This window comes from Bacillus rossius, chromosome 1, assembly GCF_032445375.1.
Source record: "Bacillus rossius redtenbacheri isolate Brsri chromosome 1, Brsri_v3, whole genome shotgun sequence".
NCBI classification, from domain to species: domain Eukaryota; kingdom Metazoa; phylum Arthropoda; class Insecta; order Phasmatodea; family Bacillidae; genus Bacillus; species Bacillus rossius.
Genome location: NC_086330.1, coordinates 23602781 through 23625066, shown reverse-complemented (window position 1 = coordinate 23625066; position 22286 = coordinate 23602781). Strand labels below are relative to the sequence as shown.

Below are 22286 nucleotides of genomic sequence, written 5' to 3'. Positions count from 1 at the left end.
GTAATTAAATAATTGACAAGGTTATTCAGCTTTCTGCATTTAAATCTTTGCTACATGTATTTAAGACTGCAAAATGTACTTATACAATACTTAAAATATTTTCTAACCAAGAAATAAAAATTTGCTTTCTAACCCGAGCGCTTTTTGTTAAGGTATGAGTCTCCTGTACATAAAAGGGTACTTTGCTTGGTGCAGCATGGCTTAGTTTTAAATTTGAGCTTATATGATTAATTTGTTTTCATATTTTTGCTTGGTCGTTACTGACGTATGTTTCACAGACTCCTGGACCAGAACACAGCGCTTCTGCTGCAGTGCTTTTAATTCACAATGCCTGGTTTTATGTTAATCCTGTTTATTTTGATGGCAAGGCTGGACTGTTTGAATAATGATCGAATGGTTATTCTCGTTTACAAAAGTCGTGAGTGCTTGTAGTTGTGCTCAACCATTTTAGTACTGTACAACCAGTGAAGTTTTTTTTTAAATTTATTTAATTTTTTAGGATTTTAAGTATTTCATTTTACAAATATTTTTAATGTATTAAGTAAGCAACATGGTTTCTGGGGTATTATTAAACTTTTGAATATGCTGTACAGAATAAAGTGATTGGACGTTAGCGATCTGCTATCCATAATGAAGAATCCACTTTTTTTTTTAAACTTGCTTCGTTTTGTCCAAGAGGCTTTCATGCAGATACTGAGTAGTCTTTACAGTCTTGGCAGTATACTCACTGTGCACTAAGAGTTAGACTAATATTAGGTGATCGGACATATGTCTATATTTACTGTCAAGTGAGTGTAAACCACTGGAACATTGTGGTAGGCTTTAGAAAATTTCTTTAGAAAGCCCTATGTAAATAACTAAAATATTTTACAATTTTTTGTTTAACAAAATGAGAGATTAATTGTAACCAGAATAGTCCTTCTGTATTTAAATTTTACATAATAAATTTTCATAGATTTTAATAATACATAATTTTTTGAAATCTGTGTAAAATTTGAATTTTTTTTGGTAAAATATTTTAATTAAAAAAGCTTCTTTATATTGTTAGTTAACGTAAAAATGTTATTCAGGCAGTCTTAGCCTTGCAGGTAGTGCATTTTTTGTTTATAATTATTAATAATAGTGTTATAGATGGAGTAACAATCTAATAATTTAATTGCTATTCTTATTTCATTCCAGAGTTATTTAATTTTAATTTTTAAAATTTATAGTGGAAACAATGCTTAGATTTGAAGCTATATAATTTTGTTGAGATAACATGACTGGCTGATACGTACCCGTACTTAATTAACTTACACATTTGTATATATTCACTGTCCTAATGACTTATGCATTCACTAAAACATTGACAAAATGTACACTCTCAGACATGTAGTGACAGAATAGTAAAAGACTTATGAGTACACACACATATAGTACAGCACTTCGACACACAGCCACAAGAAAACACACACTGTAGTGTCTCAATTAACAGAGCTTTGATTAATAGAGTTTACATATTATCCAAGCTGACTTGAAGCACCATTACTGGCTATTGCTTAAGGACCTAGAAAGTGATATAGGTAACTGTATAAAGCATAAAGAACCTTAAACTCACATGTGACATTTACTTGTTGGGTGAATCATGAAGTGACATGAAAGAATACATTGAAAAACAGCTGGAACAAGATCACCATGAAAAAATTTTACCTCTGGGCTAGTTGAAAACCAAGACAATTTCTCATTGTGAGTGATCAGAGATTTTGCTTATTAAAGATTACAGCATTACACATTAACTCGGGTAATTGAGACTATAATGCATACATCTCCATGCCAGTTACAAAGCCCTCATCTACTCTTTTTATCAGCAGAGACAAACATACACACTCACAGTAAGCACACACTGATAGACAGTGACATACAGTTGTGAGGAGATGTGGTTTTATTCCCACATCTAGATGCAATCAGGGAGATACAGACTCTGATGTTCCAACTATGGAGTAACTTGGTGCAGCCAGTCAGCGAGTTATCTCAGCATGGTGACGTGCTTGTGCTGCATGCTAGCGATGCTTCAACTCACACACCGGGACTCACCGCTGTTGTTCTGTTGTTCTCTTGCCCCCGCAGACGGTCTCCTCCCAGTCCCTCCTGCCCCTCGGTCTCACCCCCGGCACTCCCCGCCCCCGCACCTCCTCGGAACCGGCGGAGGGGGAGCTGGGACTGCGCTCCGCACAGAAGCGTCGCTCCCGCTCGGTCGACGTGCCAGACGCTGACTTGCAGTTGACGGACGCCGGGAGCACCTTCAGTGAGGACGATCTCTTTGTGCCGCCCGGCGCGGAGTCCCTTAAAGCCGCGCCGGTGACGCGTCGCGGCCGGCGGCCCAGGAAGGCCAAGACGGTGAAGGTTGAGCCTGCGTACGAGGACGACGACTGAGACCCCACTCTGCTTGACGCCACCAAATTGCTCACTAAATATTGGTTTGTAATACGAAGATTTGTTTCGTCTTTAGCGTTGTTACTGTCGGAGCATTTATAAGACTTTTACCTAATGTTTTAATTATATATATATAATAGGACAGATAATTTTTTCACAACTGTGAATATGTCAGAGAAATTTATAAGGCTGAAAAAGTGACTATAGAAACTAATGCTACTGTGATTGTGGACTTGATGATGGAAAGTTTTGATAACGAGGACCAAACGTGTGGTGTTTGATGTTTTAAAATTTTAATTTTGGTCTTATCATTTGCAGCTAACATACTTGGATATTTCAACCAACATATTTTTCAAGATTATTAGTTTTTAAGTATTGATTATTGTAAATAAATTATCTGTATTATTCAGGGTTATTTCTGATTGGAGTTGATGTATGTGTGCCTTTATATTAGAACTAGACTTCTGTACTGGTTTTGATGTTTGAAGAATAACATTGTTAATTTATGTGAAAGTAAACTTTGAACATGACTATTAGAGAGGAGATTATGTGTATCATTTGCAAAATTATTTACATTTATATTCAAAATGGTTTAAAAATTGTTTTAGATTGACATGAATTCAAATGTTGTAAGACTTTGGTGGAGATAAAAATTTTCTGGTTATAATTGTAGATTACTTAGCTAGCACAACATAAATGCCTGTTAGTAATTTTCAGAGATGTTATTGAATTGCATGTAAAATAATTTGTTTAAGTAAACATTTTTATAGGTGTTAACAGAATTATATATTAATTTTTTTAAGTGTACATGTACTATTAAACAAATTGAATAGTTATTAATTTTAGTTTTATTGAATGATATATATAAACATTAAAGCTTCCATTGCCACAATAAATTTTAATTTTTTAGGCTTATTTCAGAATTTGTTGAAGAAATATTTTGAAAACAAGGCTGTAAAAGCAATTTTATATTCTTTACCCACAGCTGCGGAAATCTAGAACATGAACTTCTATGAATGAAAATCAAGAAAATTTTTAATTATGTATACATATTTTGATGACATTTAACAAACAGTGAATAACATTTAGCATATATCTGGGACAACACAAAATGCAATGCTTGTGTAGTGGAAGTTGCATAGAAATTGTCCTAGATTAATAATAATGGCTTGAAAAGGAAATACTACTTGTAGGGCAAAGCATATATTTGAGGCTTGGTCTCACAGCCCATATTTTTTTTCACTTCATTTTTCCATAATTTATTTTTCAAGCGCTATTTATAAAATTTTAACTCTATATTTCTCTTGCATTTGTTGTTCTGCCTGAAATATTTTCAACAGATATTCTCGTAGTGAAATATCGTGGGTGTAAAATGTTGTGCAAGTAATGATAAATTGCAAAAACTTGCACACCTTTTTACACCCATGATATTGCACTAAGTGAATATCTGTTGTAAATATTTAAGGCAGTACAGCAAATGCAAGGTAGCTACAGAGTTGAAGTAAACATATCTTTGTAGAGTAGACTTTGCTCGTGGTTGATACTTATGACTCAACCGGTTAACATTTGCAGTGATGACGTGATGAGTGTTGGTGGGGAGCATCGAATTGAAGTCAGGTAGAGCGGTAACTCTGAAAGTAATAGATCAATTTAATTTGCATGATTTAAACTTTAAGTTGCTCATGTCATGAGTGAGCACTGATGGGTGCTAGTTGAGAGGAATAACTTTAAATTTACTAATTTTGGTTTTGGAGCCGTTAATTGCAAAGTGCCTAAGCAAAAAATGGGTTATGTTGAAGATAATAAAGAAAACGAGTGAAATCACAAAGCAGAATCAATTAAAAATGCAGAGAAGTGTCGTAGGTATTGAATGAAGGAAAAAGTAGCCAAGAGAAATGAGCCAGTGGGGAAAAATGAGCTCCCGAAGGGGGTGTGAAATTAGCGCTCGAGTGAGCCTCATCGAGAAGACGGGGAATGCAGAAAATAGTTTAGTATTGGAACGCGGATATGTTCTCTGATGATCGTGATGATGACTGTTGAGCCAGTAGTTGTGAATGATGGACTAAGTTTGTCGCGACTAGAGCAGATGATTCCTAGTAGCAGTTAATATTTTATGGCTTATAAACACTTTTTTAGTGCATTTGTTGAGGATATATTTGACTTTGTTTTTTGGTGTTGCAATTTTTTTTTGGCATGGCCACCCTACCATCAAGTAAAGACGTTCATGTCATCTAATTCATGTCAAAAAATAAAGCAACATCAGTTTTGTTAAATTTTTTTATTTTGTACACAAAATTCCTGTTCAGCATGATGGAAATTCATGAAACAAACCCTTGGTGGCTGTAGTTAAAAATTCAGCCTACCCAGAATTTTTTGTAGTTTCTGTAGGTGGAGGAAGTATTCTTATGATAATGAATGTCCAAGATTGTTTTAATATCCAGGGTAGGATGAGTTAGATTTCCTTTCACTAATGCATCCGTAGCTTTTGTTACAGTGCAGTGATAAAAATTGGAAATGATGAAAAATTGAAAGGAAAAAAAAAATATTATGGCTTGCGAGTCTGAGCCTTAAGACAACCCAAACAGTTTTGTTTCAGCCACCTACCACGCACTAGTTGAATTCACATGTCATCACAATTAGAATTAATTAAAACACACACGTATTTCCAATGTACTTCCAGTAAGCCTCAACTAGTCTTAAACATGAATTTTGTTATGGAATGTATGGTCAAGTTGTAATGTTTTTGCAATGCAGAAGATTGTATTAACACTATTTGGACTACATTAATGCTGGTTACACTAGCATTGGCGTATGTCTAAAAAAAGGTTTTCAATCAATGTTGTAATATGTAATGTAGTTCATAAAATTATTGGCTATTTTATAGGTAATTAAGTATATAGGTTCATCATGATGTCTTTTTTTTTTTAACCATGCCCTTTTTTTGTCTATTATTTTCACTAGAAAAAAAAAAGTGAATGATACGACTGTTGTTATGTATATTTGAAAAAACAAACAACAAATGAAAAAAAATCCTAAATTTTTTTTGTGATATCTCAATACATTTATCATTTTTACCTTACTCTACTGGATGGTCATTTATAGGCTGAACTTTTCATACATGTATCTGTTACAACAGCTGTATATGACGAGGTATACAATCAATAGAAAATTCAGTATCATAAATATTGAGAAGATATTGTGATGCACAAGTTTATACATGCTTATCTTCCTGTTTGAGATGCTATGCTGCATCTCGTATTGCCTTTGTCATGAGTCTTCCTCAGAATATTTGTAGTTTACTTTTGGTTCCTTTACACACACTTTTCTTAATAATTGATGTACAGACAAGTTTGAGGTAAATTTTTTTTTTGTACTTATTCTTAGGGACCGGAAAAATTCGCGGGTTCAATGACCTCTAGGATGAACTCCATAGTTCTACGTACACTCGGTCAAATGTCACCCACTCATTGGCTGCTGTCTTGTGAGACATCCCATCGTAGCAGCCTGTGATTCGATAAAGCTTTGGGCAGGGTGTTTCTCATTGGCCCAGTCATCCATTTGAGTTGTGATCCAATAGCAGAGGCAGCACTGAGGTATAACTATTTGTATTTTAGCCTATCGCGAAATGAATTCGCAAATTTTTCCGGTCTCTACTTATCCTTAATTTACCGAATGTAGAGCTGCCAACTATCTGCTGGATTCAAGTTCAAAGTGACGTTTAACATTTCCATTTATTTTCACAATTTTTTTTTGTAAACCTTGGATAGAGTGGATAGAAATATATGTTGGTTGAATATTTAGTAATGGAAGTTGTGTGTAGTGCTGTGAACAAACTTTTGTGATAACAGATGAAATAGTGCTGAAGAAGAAAATGATCAATTGGTTTAAGGAATCACATCAACAGTGTTCCAAATTACGCTTTATGAAGGTGTGTTTAGAAAGTGCCAGATGTTGCTGCTGCCTTTTATAAAGTTTACTGTAGTATAACTTAACTAAGCCATTTTTCCATGGTATATTTTCAGCATTTTCATGCTGATATTTACTAAACATTTTTTTTCTATGATTTTATTGTATGAAATTAGATTTGTAGTTAATTCAGCATTAGGTTTGTAGCTAAACAGGTATTTGTTCTAACTAGTATTTAATTTATTTTGTTGATATTGTAGATGCTTTGCAGTTTATGCACTCTTGTACTGTTTACAGTATTTACAAATAAATTTTGTCAGAATGAGTTGTGCTGTCAAGTGAAATTGATTCTTATGTTTTACAGCTTAACTTTGTCATTATACTGATACAGTTCCTGAGCTGCATACATTTATTTTATATTAATAATTTTATATGAATAGTGTCTCCGAAGCTTGCCAAAATTTCAGCTACACATCACATTTGTACAGTTGAATTTAAGGAAATTTTAACTTAAGTTAAATGTTAGACATTGTTTATGTGTAATGATTTTTGTATCCATTTTACATACTTTGTTTACTATTTACAGTAGTAATTTTTAAGATTTTTTTTCTAATGTACTGATTTGATGAAATAAAATAAATAGCTTTTTAGCACCATAGCATGAATCGCTTTTGTTGTTTATCTAATGTAGTGCATTAAGTAGTTTAGATATCAGAGCTGTATGCACAATATACTTTCTGCACTAATCGTGTAGCTGTTTAAATCCCCTTTTAATTTCCTTTTATGAAGGTTATTTCAATAGAAAACAGCTTTCAGTGTTTTGTATTTATGTGCATGAAAATAATACAGTTTAAATTGTAATATTAACATGTAAGAGCTGCACACTTTCAAGAATTGTTATACATACAATGCTATTCATTATGATTGGTGAAGGGGTAGGTGGAAGGGGACACACACGTCTTGTTCTGATCTTTGAAAAATTAAATCTCTCTTATATTACATAATTATGCGTGTGTTTAAGTAATACTTTTCTTTTGGATCCAAATTCTTTGGACTTTCTGCTGGAAATATTTTATTTTCACTAGCCATCGTTATATTACTTGTCAAGTCACTCGTGCAAAATATAAGAATATTTCTCACAAATGTAAGAGATGACTTGCTAAAGAACTTAATAATAAAGTTAAAGTTGTGAAAAAAAATTTTTTTTTAAACATAATCAAAATGATTGAAATTGTTGAATGACCCAACTCAGCGAATGATAACCTTGTGGAAGTACATATAGTCACTGCCACACTGTTTTTTCCAATTATCTGTAAAGTCAAGACCACAAATAAATGCAGTTTTATTACAGTCAGTATACGGTAACATGTTTAAAAAACAATCACACATATTCTAATTTCAAAACTGAAACCCTGTTAAGTCTTGGCAACACTGGATGGACAAAGGAAACTGCATGGTTAAGGGTGCCGTCTGCCCAGGCACAATATGGTGCATAGAGCTTCAGGAAAAAAAACCGCTATTTCAAAACTACTCAAGATATCCTACTGGTGTATGCTTACGAAAAGCATTTAAGAATTCGTTGAGGACTGAAAAGGTCTTTTGATTTCGGATTTGTCGTGCTTATCCCGTCTCGCTAACACACATACACACCTTGATCAGATGGCCCCTTTAATTTAGTAAAGTATTTGTATAGAGGTTATTAATAAATATTGTTCTGGTTAACAAAAAAAACTTCAGGAGGGTTGCAGGGCAATCAGTAACCAGTGAGAGATGACACTTCTTCAGTTTTACCAAGTATGTTTATTATTCAACCAAATACTAACCTTTACACTAATAACCAGATTTTAACAAATCATCTTTAGTTTTCTTTGTTCGTAAAGAGGTCATATCATAACCAACGAGCTGTAAAGCAGACAAAATATTAACCATTAATTATATGCCAAAACAGCGGCATTTTACCTTCGTCAGCTACCTTCAAAAACAATAAAACAAATACCTTTATGAGTCTGTCAACAGAAATGATTATTCAGCCTCTGGCACCATTATAAATACACTTTGAAGGCATTAAAATATTCTTTAACGAATGAATTATTTTTCAGAGACTTATAGCTGTATCACAAATCATTACTCATTTTGCAATTATTGTTAATCTCACTAACATGGACTAAGCATTAAATACAATTAAAAGTTACAATTATTATATCTTTGTCTGAACCCACTGCTTGTGTATATACAGTTACTCTAACTATGTTGATTCTGGGGCTATGGAACAAGTCCTTACTTTTCTTGACCATTAAAATGTTTGCCACCGAAACGTGTGGCTCATGTGCAGATTTCTACTCACATTTTTAAGGTCCTTTTTTCGTTTTCTTCTTGGTCAGTTCACCATCCATGGGTAAGTGTGCCTCGGAACTCTTACAGGCGTGAAGCTCTCGCTGGTAGCGAGTGGTTGGCTGCCGTGCTTGGCCCAGCTGGACTGCTATTGTTGCCGTGATGAGTTGTTCAAACTCCTTTCAGCATAGGAACTCGTCCAGTGAGTTCCGGAGGATGAAGCTGACGCCTAGACTTTCACAGGACTGCTCGCTCTGGTCTGGTAGCCTTTCCAGTGACCAGCAGTTATGTCGTCTCGCACTCGTCTGTCAAGCGGATGAGCCGAAACTACCACAGCGATTCATTAGCCAATCTCTCCTTGCTTGGCAGGCTTCACGTTTGATACTCGCCAGGTTGGATGTATGAGTCAACTGCACTGATCATCATCTTATACTCACCCAGCGAGTGTGTAACTTGTTCACGTGCCTCACTACCAAAATGGCTGCTGCACCCAGGATAGAACAGTCCCTGATAGACTCACAGACAGGACACGGTTTACAACTTGTAGCTTCGTTGTCCTCAATCCCTTAGTCACCAAGAAGTGTGTCCGACATTAATGATGTCTAAGATTGTTTGAATGCATGGGCAGCCACATTTCTATATATACCACAGCGCCAGTGTTCGAGAACATTTTCCATTCTGTGCGAGGCTGAGGTTTCATCACTTTCACATACTTTAAGTCCACCTGCCCCCTACTTAACATCCCGAGGGGACCCTACCTCGAGCATGTGGCGCTCATGTTCACAGGGCTGCGTTCGGGTGGCAGTTCCACATATGCTATGATACATAATGGAAAAACACCCTGTAACAATCTGATTTTGTACATGGTCATGAAGCAACTTTTCTGAGGTTAGGAGATCAATTTTTTTGTCCTGAAATTGTCTAATGAAATAAACTAAACAGCACAAACACTAAATAAATATGTAAATGGTAAAAGTGTTAAAATATCTTTATGCTTAAGTTTTTTTTTTTTACCAAAGATTGCTTCTAGATTATTACATAAAGAGTTATAATTTTTTACACATCAATTCAAGTTTATAAATCATTTTAAACATGGGCGAAAATCTGTTGGATTCCCGTTGAGAAGGAGGGGGGAGGGGGCTGCTGGATGTTTATCATTCACATTTCAAAGTTTGATTTTGCAAGCACAAGCGTGCCCCCTCAGGGATTTTTGATTTCAGGGGGGATTCGGTCCCCAATGACACCCCCGGGATGTACGCCCATAGTTTTAAAAGTGTCACCAATTCTATGATTGTAAGTTGAAATTCTTAATCCAATTTAAATATTTTGTCTGAGTAATCAAATTATGATTACGTATAAAGTGTTTATAATAAATAGTACATCACTGGTTGAACATAAAGACTGTCAAAAGCCTACAATTTTTCAAATATTGATATAAGAACCTGTTTGTGGTTATTTTCAGTTCTATTAGAATCAGTGATCAAATTCCAAATTACAGAAAAAATATTTTAATTCAGATCAAGGTGAAAAACTAAGTATACAATCAGGTTTTGATGCAGATAAAGTTATAAATTTTATAAAGATGTATAGTTTTTGATATGCTGCTAATAATATTGTTACGAGTGGGAAAACAAATTGGAAAAGGATAGCCCAATTAATTAAATACAGTTTTATTTATCTACTAATATTTTCTCTAATAATTCAGTCAAGAACAGATCTGTTTGCAAATATAGTCTTACACTCCCAATGAAACATTAACACTGCTCACTGAAACATGGCTTGACAGTGGTTTGCTCTTCTGCCAGTCTCTCTGTTCGCACACCACAGTCCTGAACAACTACCTCACCACCCACGCTGCGCCGCTACACCGCTACACCGTCCCCAACTGTCGCCCATTGCAGCCGACTCCCTGCTAGAGGCTCCTGAGACACTCGTGTGGGTCACCCTCACTGGTATGACTACCAGGGAGACTCTTTCTCGCTCGCCAGGCCTACAGTCGCTCCGATGTCGCACACAAGAAACGCGCTGGCGTTGTCTGTAGGTCTGCCATATTCCTCCTCACTTGTCGACTGGGGACTTTTTATACCTGCGGAGGTGGCGCGCCGAAGCACCCAGAAGCCCCATTTTACGTCACAAGCGTTCCTGACCCAATGGTGCTTATAGGTACTAGGCTTGCAAAAATGGTACTCAGGCACGAGGTGGAAGGGTACTGGAAGTGGATCATAATTAGAGTGAACCAGCTGTGATCATACAAGAAGTTGACTTGAAGAGTACACTCATGTATTTTTTTGACAAATTAAAAATTTGAGCAGCCCTTTAAAATAATTCTTGAATGATTGCACAGTTCAACTCACACTTCCGTAAAATAAAATACTCTTTTTCACTCCATGTTTATTGTACTGAACAACAAAGATATTTGCTGTAGCCTGAAGTGTAATGTTTAGTCTTCACAACTTGCACTTGCAAACATTTCTTCTACATTTCTGTTGAATATTTGAACCTGCAACCAGTTTCATTTGTCATATTTTTGTATTTGTTTGTGAGCAAGGGATACTGCTATACTGCTGTATAGCTTAAATCATGGGGGCTCTGTTTCAATATTTACGAAAATAGTGAACCATGGCCTTAAGGGCTTGCAGTTGAAATTTGAGTCACTATAACATTAGGGAGACCTACACTGAAAAGCTTGGAAACGGAGCAGTTAATCAGCAGTAGTTTCCAAACTGAGACGTACGCTACCCTAGGGGCAGAGAGTTAGTACCAATTGGGGTGTGGAATGATTTGAGAACCTGTGAATTGTTACAAATATAAAAATATTATTGATCTCACAATTTTTTTTGAGACTTATCTTAACATGTCATTAAAAATTAAAAGGCATGGAATTTAGTGGCTATGAGAAATTGGTTTACTTGTTAATTTATGAAAATATTGTTCTGGAAAGTAAAAATTAATAAAAAAAAAGCATTTAATTTAACAATTTTTACATATTCTGCTTAAAAAAACACGTTTTCTTTGTTAAAAAATAATATTTTTATGTTCCTTTTCTTTGGAGTTGTCGAAAAGTGATGAGACGAGGTTACTTGTACGTCTGAAATGGGAACATCAGCTGAAAAAGTTTGGGAACCACTGAGTTAATGCAACGCTTGTGATTCATCTCTATCCTGACCACAACCAACACCTTCCCCTCTCCACGTGAGGAACCCAATTGTTGATGTAATTACAGCTAAGTTACACCACAATATCACAGCGAGGTTGATGCAACATCCAAATGTCCCAGTGTTGTCTTGGAATGGAACATAATTCTGTGTTGAGGTGTGCACTTGCACTTCAATAATAGAAATTCAAGGTTCAGAAGCAAGAGAGATAGATGCACAAAAGAATAAGTCAGAGAGAGTGTGCATGCACTTGTTTCAGAAAATAGATGTAGGTAGCCTATATAGTCAGCCGTGAATGCCTTGAATTTTATATTTGCTACCAGCGTGCACATATTCCTCTTTGTTCAACCAGCAGAGAGCGCTGTTGAGACAGCTCCTGCATTTACTGCATAGATAGCGCTACCTGTTAATAAATTTTATATTTTGTTCAGAGATTTGGGGGTTACCAATGGCAGAATTGTTTGAAGAAACAGTAACATGCACAGTTATTCTTTATAGTGTATTTCAACAATTAGCAATATTATTATTAATTAATCATTATTACTTGATGAATAATTCTTGATATCCTGAGCAGTTATTTTAAAGTAAGTAATAATTTTGTTAATTCATGTTTATTAATTAATGTTTTATTTCAATCAATTTTCTAATAATTAGAAAAAAAGGTAAGGATTCTTATATACTTGAAAGATAAATAAAAGCCAAAAAAACTCCGCACTGTGTTATTTCAAAAAAAATTGTCTTCTGTCTCTATTTCTCTCCCTCTGCCGTTTTACCCGTTATGATATACTTACGAGCCGAGGTTTTGATTGCCCAAGATGTTTCACTTCTATGATGTGTACTGAGTTACACATGCTTTTTTTTTATTGAATAATTGAGAATAGTAATGATACGGGTATGATCTTAAATGAAAAAATGCCTTTTTCTGTTCCCTGTACTCCTGCATCTGTTCACTGGCACTTTTTGGCGCCTCTTTTGGAAGGTTTATTCCCACATTGCTTTTGATAATACCTCTTATCTGCTTCTGCCTTTTTATTATTTTTAGGCATGATGTTAAATCATGATCTCCTGCTAAATAAATAAGAATAAAAAAAACATAAAAACACTCCAATCGAACATAAATTACACTTAAAAAGTCTATTTCACAAGTCTATAAGGCCTTTTGACATTTCCAATCACAGTGTTCACATACCAAAAATAAATCAAACTTATAAATTTTTTACATTTTCAATTGCACTATTCATAAAAAGTAGATACTTTAAATAAAATAAAAGTAATATGGTAGCTTCAATCGTTAACCTTTACAAAAACCAAGGAGTAGACAAACACAAGCAGTGTTACGAGAATTCCGTAGCATCACTGCTGCGTCATTTCTAGCTGTCTTCTGCCCTCTCCCCTTCCGGCCGTTAAAACTAGCATATAGCAAGCCACGCAGAGTACCTATCCCTCTCTCCTGGCCATCTTCCCGTTCGACCGCTAGCGCATGCGTTGAATTGGGTTCGCTGCTGACACACTCTCCTCCTCTACTGGTTCCCCCACATCGTGCTTCGCTCTCCCCCTCATGTGATCGGAATTTTCGTAATGCTGGAAATTTGTAGCTCCCTCAGCAAAGACTTTCACTTAAAAAAAACATAGTTTTATTATGTCACATTTTAAAATTACAACATTAACGGAATATTTGACAAAGCGTGAAAATGCTTATTTTACTATTGCATCACATAAATAATACATATTCAAGGTTGAATTAAAAAGTTATGATAAGAATACGCACACATAAAATTAAGTAACTAAGACAGTATAATAAAAGTATACATTTCAATCGCATAATTATTTTTTTTACGTTCGCCTTACATTTCACACAGTTATTTTAGTCTGTGAAGATTTGTCGGCCCCTCGTGCACCCCCTTCTGACCGGGCCACAGGGCAGGCTGCCTCCTGGACCTGTCCGGGCATCTCGAACCCGTGACCCTCGCCGTCACCGAGGGGCTGCGCTCCGGGCGGGACGGGACTGTCGCAGCGGTGGTGGCCCGAGGCAGCTGAGGTGCAGGCGCCGACTGTTGCAGGGCGGCGGGGGTCTGGTGAACCAGCTGCGCCGGAGCTACAGCCTCAGCGACCTCAGCTCGGACAACGGGGGGCTGCCCGAGAGACCTCGCGCCAAGGCTCTCATGGCCGCCCCCGAGGATGAAGTGGACGAAACACCCACGAAACCAGGTCAGCATCTCCCCGCACAACTTCAAATATCTCTAACTGTTCCTTGTGACGTATTCAATTTCATCCCTTGATCCTGTTGGTGCACGATGCTTGCCGTTTTAATTTACTTCGTCGAAAGATCCTCGCCAAACGAAAACTCAAATATGACAATACAAACAAACTATGCTATGTCTTGTGGAAATTTTTTTCTATCCTGTTCAACTTAACGATCATAATTCACTGTCATATCAACAAGGTTTTGTTATGTGAAGAATCTTTCAGTGGACTAAGCTAAAACAGCGAGCATCATGTGCCACAGGATCAATGTGTACAGGATCATGCAATCAGGGTCAAGGATTACGTGATATGGAACTTTTACCAAAAATTTTTGACCTAGTTCCAAATATTAATCCTTAAGGGGCCTCCCTAGTAAAAATGTTTAGCGCGGTGGGCCACTGGCCACGTGCTACGGCCAGTGGTTGGGCGGGGCGATATACCTGAGACTGTCGCCTGCGCCGAGGTGGAGGGGGGAGAGGGCGTTTCAGCGAGGGGGGGGCGGAATAATGGGAGGGTTGTCATTGTGTGGAGTCCATTTGCTACTTATACCTGCGTTATCTGCGAACAAGATCGTGGCAAGAAAGATGACTGTTTTTCCCTTTCGCTACATTCAACCAAAAGATAATGTTCTCATATTGCCTTGCTTGCTTCCTGACAGTGTTTATTAACTTGAAACATTAAATTAGTGTTGCGATCCAGTCCATATCCATGAAATGCAAACAATCGTCAATTCTGTTTAAAACAGGTATTTTTATTTTAATTAACGTTCTACATAATTAAGAGATTTACATACATTACAAAAAATGCTGTCACCAACAATCGATGTGTTAGCTTGTGTTTTCAGGGGGGAAAAAATTCAAAAATTATATCATTAAAAAAATTTCCAACATTATACTTTCGAACTGACATTTGTGTGATGAATGGTTTTGCACGAACAGTTATGCTTTCATTCATAAAAGTATTCCGCACCGCGACGAGAAATCACGTCCTACTAATAATTGAGTAATAAAACTGGGAATAAAATGATGAAAATAATATTAATTATTTTTAATCTTAGACACAAATCAACTTTTTAAATCGCAATAACGACAAATAAATTTTTAACTTACTTCCTGAATAAAAAGTGCATGTCAAACTTACTTTTAAATTCTGTAAAGAAAAAAAATGTCAGGAACAAACAAGTGTTCCCACCAACGACACATCGTCAACTTTGTATTCTAGGGTTCACGTCGTATTTAGTTACACTAAATATTACTGCATATTATTATTTTCTGGCTCTTATTACACGTTTAGCATTTTATTTTATTTTTGCATATTTTTTTAATGACTTTAACGTTGCATAATATCATGAATAAGTATACACGAATGAACTGGAATCACGTTTCGAGTTACATACAGACTGTTCACTACGAGCAGTGTTAATTTCTTAGCTGTTGCAACAGCGGCCTACAGGTGGATTCAGACTGCAGGCTTAGTCAGTCACGCTGAATCCACCTGAGTTCAGATTTTATCGAAGACAAGTGCGGGTGGTATGGAAGAACTCAGTGTGCACTGACTGTTGTGCTCAAGGTGTCAGTGAAATGTATAGCTGGAATCACGGGCGAAAATTTGTAGGATTCCCATGAGGCCCACGGGATAACGTGAAGATTTTGCAAATGCAAGCGGGCCCCCTCAGACGGACTTTTTTATTTCAGGGAGGTTCGGGCCACCCTGAGATTCTCCCCTCCTCCCGGAATCTACGCATGCAGCTGGAATTAATTTTTAGCCAAGTACGTCATTTGGTGCTGTATTTAGGCTGTCAAAGAAGATACGAAATATGGCTGCTTTGATAATTGACGATAACTCCTTTTTATTGTGGAATAGTACTTACCCATCTACAAATAAATCCCTAAATATACCACCACTACTGTTGGGGATTTTCTATACAAACTATCAAAATAATTTTGGTTTCGTCACTGTCACTAGCTATTATTGTATCATACGAAAACATGTATGTTTTGTGTATTAATTTACGGTATTCATCTCTGTCAAAAAAATATATTTTTCGATAATAGAGTGTAAGCAAGGTAGAATACAATGGCTAATTTTAAAATAAAAATGGAATAAAGTATTTTTTGCTTGCAGTAGTTCAAATTTTTGAATTAATTTAGTTGTTTGTTTAAAAAACCCTTCTAAAATCAAAGAAACTACCTACTTCCTTAATAGATAAATAGTGCTTTAAGATCACACGCTTTCATAAATATTTAAACGCCAACATTTAAAATGTAGATTTCACATAATGATAAAATCTTATCTATTTTCATGGTCACGCCTAATGGAAATAATACACAACAATTCGTCATATATGTTTTTTATGCTTTTAATAACTACTCTACACATGAGCAAATTTCAATATACATAAAACTGAGGAACTCTGCATTACATTTTTAATCTGTGTACGACACTAACAGAAATTGAAGCATAAAACAACATTTTAATTTTTTAATTAATAAGTATTTCATCAACGTGAGCTTTGCTTTCATCTCAATGAAGCCACTCTACATAGAGGAAGTGCACATGTATTCAGTCTTAACATTAGACCCTCCGGATCACAGAGTAAACGAATGAATGGAATTCATAACATTACGCAGGGTTTTATGACATATTTTCCCTTCTACTCAATCGCAACATCTCACTTAGCGCGTAAAATGGTTTCAGTAAACATAACATAAAAAATATTCCCCCCATGTACAGTAGAGGAAACTAAAATGTTTGGAACACTGTAAACTAATTGTATTGTCATTTCTGTAGTCGCTCGAAGTGGCAAACTATGTATCTTTGTTCAATAAAACGAAATATTAAAACAAACAAACAATAACATTACGTTCAGACAATTCGTTACGTGAAGTGAATGTAATAAAATACACAAGACAGTTACACACACCATTACCAAAACACAATCCCATAAAAATCAAAATATTACATGTCGACTTAAAATTATTATTATTCACCATGATAATTTCTTGCGGGTAGCCAGTAACAAAGGGACACAATTTTTATTCATTTAATTAACTTTGACAAAACTTGTAAAACCTGGCATGAGCAAAGTAAGCTGATTCACAATTTTATTTTGCGTCAAAATATTAAACATCAACTAGTAATGAATTAAGAGTATGCTTCGCTTGGTAGAACACAGAATATAGTCATCTCCAGGTATTAAACTGAATTTTGAAAGAGGGACTCAAGTTTCTGAAGAAGTTGTTAACTTTCCTGATGATCCATCGACAGTTCGTAAACGGTCTCATCGTCGGGATGTCGAGCTTGGGACCTTTTTCCTCACCATAGTCCCGTGGTCTGTTCTACCATTCGCACAGCTATCCCAACCTATACAAATAGCCGAGTGATACTACTCCCGTTGCTTCTATCATGGAGCTCGCCCGCAGTCGTACTTCCCTATCCAGCCTGCGTAATACACGCGTCCTACCTGCTAGCCGCCAAGAACGCGTCCATTTGTGAAAAAGCCTCACCCGCCAACAATACTAACTCATTAATTATAATATGCAAAACATAAAAACATTACATATGCGATAAAACAAAATTTGCTGCTGTCATAAGCCGAAGAAAAAGAATCAATTTGAAATATAACACAGACAGATAAATCTAAAATGGAGTTATCGATAGTAATGTTTTAATAAACAGAATAATATATGTCGTATTACACTAAATACGTGTTCTTACTGACAACCGAATTTAAAAATAAATTAAATTACTTTTTTTCTTTTTAAACCATAACCGCATAGAAGAAACAATACTTTTGATACAATTTTTTGCATAACTATACGACAGGACTAAAAGTACATTGTACGTAATAAGTATTTGCTTATAGGAATTAATGCTGCAGAATATACGAATAGATTCAAATGCATAGAATTTAATATATTGTCAAATTTATTTGGAAATATGCATGTAACAAAAGATTGAATTTGAAATGAATTATCTGTTTTTAACTACAAATATAATTTTATCATATCTCACTTTCATTCAAACTTAAGAGTGTCATTTTCAACAACAAAATAGCCACAACTACACTTAAAAATATTTTAACTTGATACTTATATTGTATAACTTTTGATGAAATTAAATGTTAAGAGGTTCATTTAAGTTTGTAAGGAAACATAAATACAACGTTCAAAATAAATAACAAAAATTTTGTGTAGTTAGGAGCTCCGCGTCATGCAAATAAAGGAAAGTTAAACTTTTCAGTATACGGCTGCAATAATTATAGAGGAAAATGTTATTTATTCTTTACTTTTAATTCCCGTTTGGAGAAAATAAATCGAAAAGTACTATACCGAAAGTATAAAGTTGAAGTTCAATATCGCTTGTCAAGTAAGTTCAAGAACAAAATTAAAAAAAAGAAAATTTGTTTTCTTGAATCTACTTTTTTCAGAAAAGTATACATACATACAATATTATTATATTATAAAAATAAATTTTTTTAGTCCTTAAGTATAAATTACTGAAATATTTTTTAGTTAATTAATTTTTTCATGCGAAGAAATATTTAATTGTTAAAATCACGAGAACATAATTTATTATATTTATGTATTCCAAAAGCTTATGTTAAAGATCGACTATATGCTATTCAATTTGCCCAAAATTTTACTGAAATAGGAGAGCATTACAAAAACACAATTTAACTAATGTAGGTATTATAACAATAAGTTATGTTCATAAACTATATTAATGGGAAACAAATATTTATCATTTAATTATATGCAACTATTTTCCTTTGAGGTAAAAATTGAGGTATATTTAATGTAATAAGTAAATCATCTCATAAAATTTACTGAAACTAATATTCTTCATTGTCCGTCATATTATGATTCCAAACAGTTTAAATCAACTGAAACATGAAATAAAATAGTAAGGTTAACCATGAGGTGTGGAAGAAATTAGAGATTACTTTGTAAAATGTTTTAAAAATTTCTCATGAAATATTGTGATTATTATGTTCGTACATAATGTAAAAAAAAATTCAATACATGAAATTCAACACATACTTTGTATTGCAAGTTATTAAACATATATTTTAAAAACACATGTGCGTATCTAAGTCGAATTGTTATGTAATACATGAACATTACCGATACAACTTCCCTTACAAATAACTTTCACCCAAAGATAAGGCCGCGGACAAATTAGGTATACACACTGGTCGCACGAGGAGCTGAAATAAGTAATATAAGAAAGCAGGCCGGAGTAATTCTTTTCAAGCCAAAGCTAAAAGTAATGGATGTTGTTTGTCTAAAGCAGGCAGTGAAATGACATACAAGTTTACAGAATAGCCATATAAGATCTTTGACGCTTCTAATCCCGTCAGTGGACTGTACGCGAAGAACCAACTGCATCATGGCCCGCCGCCAGTTTTATACTTACGTATGAATACACTTGTAAACGTTGGTTTGTATACTTATGTATGTTGCCGACATCGATAGGTATTCTTTGGCAGCTCCATGTGGATTCATTCGAACACGTTTGCGCTAAACACGGCATATTTTTACATGAGAGTGACATCGCGCACTGAAAAAAGTTGCAGGTCTGTAACGCAACAGTGATACAAATATTACATAGTTCAAACATTTTCTGGAGCACGACATTCACTTTGGGTAATGCTAAGCTACTTGATAGGTACCCTTTACCCGCTTTAAAAGTGATAACTTAAAAAAAAAGTGTACATGAAAGCAGACTCAGCCATATGTTTATTGCTGTTGTATTTGTCATAAACCTACCCTACGTTCAATACGGCCTGTAAGTAAAACCATGTTTTTTTTTACTTGTGTACAAGCTGTGGTTGTAAAGCGAATTTATATTCTTAGTTAACTAACGTCTATATTTGGAATAAGGCTACCTTAATTTTTTTCTAGATTGCTATATTGTTATATATATAAGTATTACTTAAACGGAAATATCTGGTAATAAAAATAAATGAAAAAAGCATGAAAGGTTAAGGATTATTTTTTTTCAACAACAAATAATTTATGGTTTAACTGCTTTGTGTACTATATAAAAACATAACAAGCTTTCAAAATTTCAAAATTTCTTTGATTATCCGTTATAGTTATGTTTGGTTTTAACTCATAAATATTTAAGTTGATTGCCAACGTCACGAATGTACAATAATTTATTTCACACCGCTCCGGGTTGCAGGTAAAGTAACAGGCGTGCAATTTGATCAGAAACGCGTTCTACTTATTCAGGCCCTTTAATTGGGCGTGACGGACCATGTGCCAAATATGTAACAATTATAAGTAGGTGAAGTATAAAAAAATAAAGAACTTGAATGCAAAATAATGCATATAACAAAAATAATTTGCAAGGTTCTTTCGTGGATGTTGTAATGTGTGGGCAATATTTACTTAATTTTGGTTTTTGGATAAATTAATTGTGGTTTAAATTTTTTTAATAATTTTGTATAATTGCTGTAAAAAATTTATTTCCTGCCCTTATTAATTATTGAGCTGTAGAAATAAGTTTATCTGAAAATTTACATCATCTTTATTAAACATTGCCACTAATTATACTTTTTAACTTCAAAATGGTTTTTGAATTTTGTAATTAATAACGTACCATCCATAACTACATATGTGAGCGATCGGTCACTGACCTCATCTTCAATCCTCCTCGTGATTCCTGCGCCAGGAGGAACATTTACATAATTCTGACTAGCTTATTTAATATAGAACTTCCCTAGTTTTTATTTTTTTATATATCATCCCATGAACATTTTTAAAACAGTGCAGGCAATCAGATATCTATCTAACCATAAAGCATAGCAAAATGACATTTAGTTTTCAAAATACGATTTTTCTTTTAATTTAAAATACATTTTATATAAAACCTACATTTTTAAGTATCAAAACTTTTGTAAATAATTAATTTGGTTAATACCAGTATAAAATTTTTCCCCGGCATTGTAAGATGTGTAAAATTATTTTGGAAAACTAAAATAATTTAAAAAAATATTGGGTGGTATAATAATTGTTTCTTGAATTTTTATTAAAAATAAAAGGAAAAACAATGAAGTGTATTTTCATGTTAAAAATTAAATATAAATTTTGTCGAATTAGCTAGCGAGACTGTAAAGCCACCAATAAATAGTTTGTAGGACAACTTTCAATGTGTTGATTGATTAGTTTCAATACTTTATTTCGTAATACATGATCTAGTATGGTAAGCTTTAGGATATTTGTAGTTTAAACAAAAGCAATGTTTTAGAGATACACGAATATAGTCACAGAGTAAGTCGAGCACATGGTACTGTGGCGAGGCACATTAAAAGCAATTCTGAGAATTTCTTTCGGTCACGGGATTATCTTTTACCGGTGCCGGTTGTGGGTTGTCTCCCTCTCACGCACGCACGCACACACAGGTAGCCTGCCTCCCCTCCGGCCACGTGTTCCTCCACCCGGCTACCTGAGCTGTGTGGCCTGCGAGCTGGCTTCGCCGAGCGGCAGCACGAGACGGTGGAAAACTTTCAGGATTTGCGGAAATTGTGGAAAAGATATCTCGGAATTCAAAGCGATGACTATATGTTTTAAATACATGAATTTCTTCAGAAAAAAATTATCTTTTTTTCTAGACTTGTACTTTTTTTCTGTCATTCTCCTAAGCAGTATAAAATGGCCCCAAAGTTGGACAAGTTGGTGATTTTTTATTTCATATTTTGATAGAAAAAAACAAAAATGTAAAATTATACAGACAATTCGTGTATTATCTTCTCGTGGGTGAAAAATTTTCAGATTCGTAGTGTCGATTAATAAAGTCCCATCATTATTTTAAAAACATAGTGTTCCGCTAACTTCTGATGCTACTAGGGTGGCCCCTTAATGTACGAAAACCTCAAGTGTAAATAAGTGATACTCCTTTTGAAAACAACAGGTTTCTATTGTAAGGGTCCAGTGATTGTTTATATGGCTACCATTTGTTATAACTGTGCCTGAGTAATTTTTATAATTTTTTTTAAAGTTTTTTTTTTCAATACTTAATTTATTAATTTTGGCATTTGGCACTCGAGTTGACACACATTTTGAAGTTTGAAGTACTGTGTTTTTCACTTAGAAATAGCTGCTTTGCTTCAGGTGAATTAAGTTGTTGAGTAAAACATTTATGTTCATAATATAAGTTATAAATTTACCTGTTACCTAGCCAATTATTTTTAGAATAACATATCAATGAACAAGCAAGAAATCATGTACG

General features: G+C 34.7%; 1 protein-coding gene and 1 long non-coding RNA gene across 17 annotated transcripts in view; one reads left to right on the top strand and one right to left on the bottom strand.

Moving 5' to 3' along the window:
- The window catches only part of LOC134533110 (receptor expression-enhancing protein 1-like), a 57430-nt gene that overhangs the window by 17893 nt on the left and 17251 nt on the right, over positions 1-22286 (top strand). For 9 of the 16 annotated variants that reach the window (XM_063370446.1, XM_063370473.1, XM_063370455.1 and 6 more), the window contains exon 5: positions 13865-14012. In XM_063370446.1, the coding sequence (XP_063226516.1) occupies positions 13865-14012 (148 nt within the window). The other 7 variants (XM_063370505.1, XM_063370437.1, XM_063370401.1 and 4 more) reach the window with 7 other exon arrangements.
- Positions 8096-20456, bottom strand: LOC134533170 (uncharacterized). The gene is made up of 2 exons (XR_010075256.1): positions 19467-20456; positions 8096-13888 (listed from the first exon to the last, which is right to left on the bottom strand). It is a non-coding gene; the product is annotated as an uncharacterized LOC134533170 (long non-coding RNA).